This window comes from Oncorhynchus kisutch, unplaced genomic scaffold (assembly GCF_002021735.2).
Source record: "Oncorhynchus kisutch isolate 150728-3 unplaced genomic scaffold, Okis_V2 scaffold1121, whole genome shotgun sequence".
In the NCBI taxonomy this organism is placed as follows: Eukaryota; Metazoa; Chordata; class Actinopteri; order Salmoniformes; family Salmonidae; genus Oncorhynchus; species Oncorhynchus kisutch.
Genome location: NW_022263066.1, coordinates 79063 through 87191, shown reverse-complemented (window position 1 = coordinate 87191; position 8129 = coordinate 79063). Strand labels below are relative to the sequence as shown.

The 8129-nt window shown below is 46.1% G+C and overlaps 1 protein-coding gene across 1 annotated transcript in view; it reads right to left on the bottom strand.

Moving 5' to 3' along the window:
* Positions 1 to 6: 6 nt before the first annotated feature.
* LOC116364727 (plexin-A4-like) overlaps positions 7 to 8129 on the bottom strand; it is a gene marked incomplete at its 3' end in the record, with an annotated part of 59047 nt that continues 50924 nt past the window's right edge. Inside the window, exons 13-15 of the mRNA XM_031817684.1 lie at positions 7234 to 7401; positions 7021 to 7114; positions 7 to 181 (exon numbers count right to left, since the gene is read on the bottom strand). Of these exons, the coding sequence (XP_031673544.1) occupies positions 7 to 181; positions 7021 to 7114; positions 7234 to 7401 (437 nt within the window). The remainder of the gene's footprint in view (positions 182 to 7020; positions 7115 to 7233; positions 7402 to 8129) is intronic.

Genomic DNA, 8129 nt, shown 5'->3' with positions numbered 1-8129 from the left:
TCGAACTCGGGGTGGGGTAGTAGTAGATGAACGACGTGTTGTTGAGGGCCAGCACTGCCTGCACGTCATCCAGGATGAAGCCAAACTCATCGGGCCGCGCTGGCACCTCCCTTGCTGCCCAGGTGATGGGCAGCTCTGGGGCCTGGCACAGCATGGACGTGGGGCTGAAAACCTGGCATATCTGTTGGAGAGGGAGAGGGCACAGGGTGATGAGAGTATGGACGATATGCTATTTAATGTCATTATAGTATATTTCTTTTATAGTGGGACAGATACACGGATACATGATACATGGTCAGTAATAGTTATGTTAGTATTGATACATGGTCGTAGTAATAGTTAGTTAGTATTGATACATGGTCAGTAATAATGTTAGTGTTAGTATTGATACATGATACAATGGTCAGTAATAGTTATGTTAGTAATTGATACATGGTCAGTAATAGTTATGTAGTATTGATACATGGTTCAGTAATAGTTATGTTAGTATTGATACATGATACATGGTCAGTAATAGTTATGTTAGTATTGATACATGGTCAGTAATAGCTTATGTTAGTGTTGATAGGAGTCACAGGAGGCTGCTGAGGGGAGAACGGTCTCATAATAATGGTTGGAACCAGAGCTTATTGAATGGCATTTGATCCATTCCACAGATTCCGCTCCAGTCATTACCCAGAAACCCGTTCTCCACAATTAAGGTGCAACTAACCTCTCTATTTTAAATACATGGTTTTGGGCTTCACTGCATTCACTTCTCAGCACTTAGAAGTCGGTGTGAAACAACTCTACCTAACAGGCCCTTGTAGACAGACCTCCCGAGGCCAGCCACTGCAGGTCTGCAGTCAGTCTACAGTCATTACGGTCCCTTTCATATGACAGGTTTACATGTCAGTCAGAGCCCTGGAAGAGATGGCATCTAATCCATTCAACGTGGCCGCCACCTACTGAGTGCAGACACATCTGAGTGTTCACCTCAAAGGAGGCCTAAATCAGTGGAACAGTTGGAGCGGTGGCTCTTTCCCTCAGCACATGGGTCTTTGATCTGATCCGGTGTGATGGTGCAGACTCACGAGAGATAACTAGCCTACGTTCACCTTCATTTCCCTAGAAAAAGGCTTGTCTCTCACTCTCTCTGTCAGCTCTCTCTCGGTATCTTCTCTTCTCTCTATCTCTCTCCTCTCTCCTCTCTCTCTCTCTCTCTCTCTCTCTCTCTCTCTATCTCTCTCTCTCTCTGTCTCATGTCTCTCTCTCTCTCTCTGTATCTCTGTATCTCTCTCTCTCTCTCTCTCTCTATGTATCTCCTCTCTCTAATCTCTCTCTCTTCTCTCTCTCTCTCTCTGTATCTCCTCTCTCTATCTCTATCTCTTTCTCTCTCTTTCTGTCTGTATCTCTCTCTCTCTGTATCTCTCTCTCCCTCTGTTTCTCTCTCTGTCTCTATACTCTCTCTCGTGTACCTCTCTCTCTCCCTCTGTTTACTCTCTCTTGTCTGGTCTGTATTCTCTCTTTCTGTATCTCTCTCTCTCCTATCTCTCTCTTTTCTCTCTCTCTCTGTCTGTATCTCTCTCTCTCTGTATCTCTCTCTCCTCTGTTTCTCTCTCTGTCTGTCTGTATCTCTCTGTCTGTATCTCTCTCTTTCTCTCTGGCTCACTATCTCTCTACCTGTATCTCTCTCTTTGTATCAATTCAACTCAATTTAAGGGCTTTATTGCCATGGGAAACATGTTAGCAATGCCAAAGCAAGTTAAGTAGATAATACACAAAAGTTAAATAAACAATTAACAGTAAACATTACACTCAAAAAAGTTACAAAATAATACAAACATGTAAAATGTTATATTATGTCTATATACAGTGTTGTAATGATGTGCAAATAGTTAAGTACAAAGGGAAAATAAATAAACAAATATTGGTTGTGTTTACAATGGTGTTTGTTCTTCACTGGTTGCCCTTTTCTTGTGGCAACAGGTCACAAATCTTGCTGCTGTGATGGCACACTGTGGTATTTCACACAATAGATATGGGACTTTATCTCTCTCTCTGGCTCACAAACTCTTTCTCTCTGGCTCACTAACTCTCTCTCTGGCTGTATCTCTCTCTGGCTCACTAACTCTCTCTCTCTGGCTCACTAACTCTCTGCATCTCTCTCTCTGCCAATCTCTCTCTGGCTCACTAACTCTCTCTCTCTCTGGCTCACTAACTCTCTCTCTCTCTGGCTCACTAACTCTCTCTCTCTCTGGCTCACTAACTCTCTCTCTCTCTGGCTCACTAACTCTCTCTCTGGCTCATTAACTCTCTCTCCATCTCTCTCTCTGGCTCACTAACTCTCTCTCTCTGGCTCACTAACTCTCTCTCTCTCTGGCTCACTACTCTCTCCTCTCTCTGGCTCACTAACTCTCTCTCTCTGGCTCACTAACTCTCTCTCTCTCTGGCTCACTAACTCTCTCTCTCTCTGGCTCACTAACTCTCTCTCTCTCTGGCTCACTAACTCTCTCTCTCTGGCTCACTAACTCTCTCTCTCTCTGGCTCACTAACTCTCTCTCTGGCTCATTAACTCTCTCTCCATCTCTCTCTCTCTGGCTCACTAACTCTATCTGCATCTCTCTCTCTGGCTCACTAACTCTCTCTCTGGTTCATTAACTCTCTCTCTCTGGCTCACTAACTCTCTCTCTCTGGCTCACGAACTCTCTCTCTCTCTGGCTCACTAACTCTCTCTCTCTCTGGCTCACTAACTCTCTCTCTGGCTCATTAACTCTCTCTGCATCTCTCTCTCTGGCTCACTAACTCTCTCTGCATCTCTCTCTCTGGGCTCACTAACTCTATCTGCAGCTCTCTCTCTGGCTCACTAACTCTCTCTCTCTGTGGCTCATTTAACCCCCTTCTCTCTGGCTCACTAACTCTCTCTGCATCTCTCTCTCTCTGGCTCACTAACTCTCTCTGCATCTCTCTCTCTGGCTCACTAACTCTCTCTCTCTGGCTCACTAACTCTCTCTCTCTGGCTCACTAACTCTCTCTCTCTGGCTCACTAACTCTCTCTCTCTGGCTCATTAACTCTCTCTCTCTGGCTCATTAACTCTCTCTGCATCTCTCTCTCTGGCTCACTAACTCTCTCTGCATCTCTCTCTCTGGCTCACTAACTCTCTCTGCATCTCTCTCTCTGTCTCACTAACTCTCTCTGCATCTCTCTCTCTGGCTCACTAACTCTCTGCATCTCTCTCTCTGGCTCACTAACTCTCTCTGCATCATTAGCTCTCTCTCTCTCTGTATCTCTCTCTCTGTATTCACCCCCCTTGGCATTTTTCCTATTCTAGTTGCCTATTCTGGTTACCTGGGATTAAAATAGTTTTTTTTTTTTGGGGGGGGGGGGTTGTATCAACATGCCTATCTCTTTTAAGATGCTAAATATTATTGTGAAACAAACAAGAAATAACACAAAAAAAACTGCATAACTATTCACCCCCCACAAAAAAGTCAATACTTTGAAGAGCCACCTTTTACAGCAATTACAGCTGTAAGTCTCTAGGGGTATGTGTCTATAAGCTTGGCACATCTAGCCACTGGGATGTTTGCCCATTCTTCAAGGCAAAACTGCTCCAGCTCCTTCAAGTTGAATGGGTTCTGCTGGTGTCCAGCAATATTTAAGTCATACCACAGATTCTCAATTGGATTGAGGTCTGGGCTTTGACTAGGCCATTCCAATACATTTAAATGTTTCCCCTTAAACCACTCGAGTATTGCTTTAGCATTATGCTTAGGGTCATTGTCCTGCTGGAAGGTGAACCTCCGTCCCAGTCTCAAATCTCTGGAAGACTGAAACAGGTTCCCCTCAAGAATCTCCCTGTATTTAGCGCCATCCATTATTCCTTCAATCCTGACCAGTTTCCCACCCAGTCCCTGCCGATGAAAACATCTCCACAGTGCTGGTGATGCTGGGGATGGTGTTCTCAGGGTGATGTGAGGTGTTGGGTTTGCGCCAGACATAGCCTTTTCCTTGATGGACAAAAAACTCACTTTTAGTCTCATCTGACCAGAGTACCTTCTTTCATATGTTTGGGGAGTCTCCCACATGCCTTTTGGTGAACACCAAATGTGTTTGCTTATTTTTTTCTTGAAGCAATGGCTTTTTTCTGGCCACTCTTCTGTAAAGCCCAGCTCTGTGGAGTGTACGGCATAAAGTGGTCCTATGGACAGATACTCTAATCTCAGTATATATACTGAGATCATGTGACAGATCATGTGACACTTAGATTGCACACGGGTGACTTTATTTAACTAATTATGTGACTTCTGAAGGTAATTGGTTGCACCAGATCTTATTTAGGGGCTTCATAGCAAAAGGGGGTGAAGACATTTGCACACACCACTTTTCCATTTTTATTTTTATTTTATTTTTTGAAACAATATCTTTTTTCATTTCACTTCACCAATTTGGACTATTTTGTCCATTACATGAAATACAAATAAACATCTATTTAAATTACAGGTTGTAATGCAACAAAATAGGAAAAACGCAAAGGGTATGAATACTTTTGCAAGGCACTGTGTCTCTCTCTGTAGCTCTCTCTCTCTGGGCCACTATATCTCTCTCTCTGTAGCTCTCTCTCTGGGCCACTATATCTCTCTCTCTGTAGCTCTCTCTCTCTGGGCCACTATATCTCTCTCTCTGTAGCTCTCTCTCTGGGCCACTATATCTCTCTCTCTGTAGCTCTCTCTCTCTGGGCCACTATATCTCTCTCTCTGTAGCTCTCTCTCTGGGCCACTATATCTCTCTCTCTGTAGCTCTCTCTCTGGGCCCCTATATCTCTCTCTCTGTAGCTCTCTCTCTCTGGGCCACTATATCTCTCTCTCTGTAGCTCTCTCTCTCTGGGCCACTATATCTCTCTCTCTGTAGCTCTCTCTGTCTGGGCCACTATATCTCTCTCTCTGTAGCTCTCTCTCTGGGCCACTATATCTCTCTCTGTAGCTCTCTCTCTCTGGGCCACTATATCTCTCTCTGTAGCTCTCTCTCTCTGGGCCACTATATCTCTCTCTCTGTAGCTCTCTCTCTCTGGGCCACTATATATCTCTCTCTGTAGCTCTCTCTCTGGGCCACTATATCTCTCTCTGTAGCTCTCCCTCTGGGCCACTATATCTCTCTATGTAGCTCTCTCTCTCTGGGCCACTATATCTCTCTCTCTGTAGCTCTCTCTCTCTCTGGGCCACTATCTCTCTCTCTCTGTAGCTCTCTCTCTCTGGGCCACTATATCTCTCTCTCTTTAATATTCTGTCTCTTGTTACGACTTGGAGAAAATCAACAGTGTGGTAGGTGGCAGAACACACAATGAGGGCCTCTAGCAAAACTTTCCCACCTGGAGAATCTCTCTGAGGCATTTCACATCTCCACTGTAACCTCTGCTACACGGTCCGCCACGCAAACAAATCCCCCTCTGAGCAAAACCTGTCATTTTAATTGGTTCCTCACGACGGCGGTACATCAAACCAGACAAATCATGGGGGGTGCGGCTGACCCGGTGTCGGCGCCTGCGTCACACGTCTGTAACTGCAGAGAACGCTGTGTGTTTGTGTGTGTGAGAGTGAATTGGCCAGATAGTGGGGAAGCGGACAAGTATTTTCAAAACAAGCATGGTTATATAGAAATATCACCCAGGCAGGATCAAAATGATTGCAAAGATCATAGCCGAAAATGAGAAACTGGGACGTGGCAAATTAACTTGGCGAATATACAGAGTTTTGATTCAAGGGGGCTTTTGAAGTGCGGCCATCTGTACTTGGAGCAACAATGGCTCCCTACGCTTATTCTATTGGAGCACAGCTGCAGAACGGTGGCGGTCTCTTCGATGGACCAGGAAGATAGCATTACTGCCTTTTGTCTCTCCCCATGCCTTTCAATCAGACCTCAGATCAGATCTCAGGGCTGGTTAGGGAACTCCCATGGGTACTGTGGTTCCAGGGGGAATCTGATAGTTTGGTTTATGTATGGTTCACCTCACGTTGAAACTCATGATCTTTTTGTTTTCTGTCGGGGTGGAGAGATACAGGAAAACAAGGCTTTCTGTCTAGGGTGGAGAAATACAGGGAACTGGGATTTCTGTCTTGGTGGAGGGATACAGGGAACTAGGATTTCTGTCTAGGGTGGAGAGAACCAGGGAACTGGGATTTCTGTCTTGGTGGAGGGATACAGGGAACTAGGATTTCTGTCTAGGGTGGAGAGAACCAGGGAACTGGGATTTCTGTCTTGGGTGGAGAGATACAGGAAACAGGGATTTATGTCTAGGGTGGAGGAATACAGGAAACAGGGATTTCTGTCTGGGGTGGAGGAATACAGGAAACAGGGATTTCTGTCTGGGGTGGAGGAATACAGGAAACAGGGATTTCTGTCTGGGGTGGAGGAATACAGGAAACAGGGATTTCTGTCTGGGGTGGAGGAATACAGGAAACAGATGTTCTGTCTGGGGTGGAGGAATACAGGGAAACAGAATCTGGGGTGGAGGGATACAGGATGACAGGGCTTTCTGTCTGGGGTGGAGGGATACAGGGAAACAGAATCTGGGGTGGAGGGATACAGGGTGACAGGGCTTTCTGTCTGGGGTGGAGGGATACAGGGAAACAGAATCTGGGGTGGAGGGATACGGGGTGACAGGGCTTTCTGTCTGGGGTGGAGGGATACAGGGAGACAGGACTTTCTTTTTCTGGGGTGAAGGGAGACGGAAACTGATTTTCTTTCTGGGTTGGAGGAATACAGGTAAACAGGGCTTTCTGTCTGGAGTGGAGGGATACAGAGGACAGGGCTTTCTCTGTTATTGGAATGTACTGTAATACAACCTCTTCGTCTCTCTGCTGTATGAGTGCATTCCTTGTCCATACATCGCTATCCGTTCCAGATTTGGAAAACATATCTGGAGGATTTTCATTGGTTTCCTGTGGGGATTTGACCACACTCGCACGAGTGTGTAAAGGGTTGAGGCTATTGACCGTTGGTTGAAGGTGTCTTTGACCTCTCATTGACCATGTTCTACTCACGTTGACCGTCTCTCGACCGTTGTACTTGGCTCTGATGAGGGGGCTCTGTATGATGTCCAGGTTGGTGCCGGTCACGGTCACAGGTGTGTGCCCACTGTGGTAGAGAGAGGGGAGAGCGGCACCACCATGGCTTGCTTGGTCACACACTCACACTTATGATTGGCTTTTATAATTGCCCAAATGGTCCCATTTCCTGCTCCCCTGTCGTCTCACCTGAAGATGCTCCACTCAGGTTCTAGCTTGATGATAGTGGGGTCCTCCACGTACTCAAACTTCAAGTCTTTCTGTATGCGGGCCTTGTCCACCGTCACTGACACACTGACGTTTCCATATCCTTGCAGCGAGGCGTGGGAGCGACACGTGATCCACTGGCCGCCCCTCCTATGGCAGAGAGAGAGAGAGTATTTTACCACAATGGTCTCACCGGTCTGCCCTACTACTACCTGAAAGTACAACTGTGACCTGGAACCAACTTATGCTACAATGTAGCTGACGTTATGATAATGGACTAGACTATGGAGCATCTGAATATAACAAAGGGGAACCAGGTGTTCACATGAAAACTTCCCAGAATCCTTCTTCAAATCAACAATAACAACAGTAGATTCAAAGACACTTTTCTAAACCGAGGAATGTTTGGGCTTTTTCCTCAAGACATCTCTGTGCCAGGCAGCCAGCAGGGATCTCGTCCTTTAGCTTTATTGGGGGAAGCCGTTGGCACGGTCTGGTTTTTATAGACGTTATTGATTAGGGATCAGGAAGTCTTAATGTTGCTATGGATTTTCACCACAGGGCCAGAGGATGACAACAAGCACAGCTGATCGCCTTTTGATTGACAGAAGATCAGACTCAGAGATATATGTGAATAGATGTGATAGATAATCTGATTGTCCGAACGTGACCCCCCCCCCTCCCCCTCTCTCTCTCTCTCTCTCTCTCTCTCACTCTGTCGCTCTCTCACTCTGTCGCTCTCTCACTCTGTCGCTCTCTCACTCTGTCGCTCTCTCACTCTGTCGCTCTCTCACTCTGTCGCTCTCTCACTCTGTCACTCTCTCACTCTGTACAAAAATCAATATCCCTGGTCCACTCTTGAGTGACAAACAGATCAG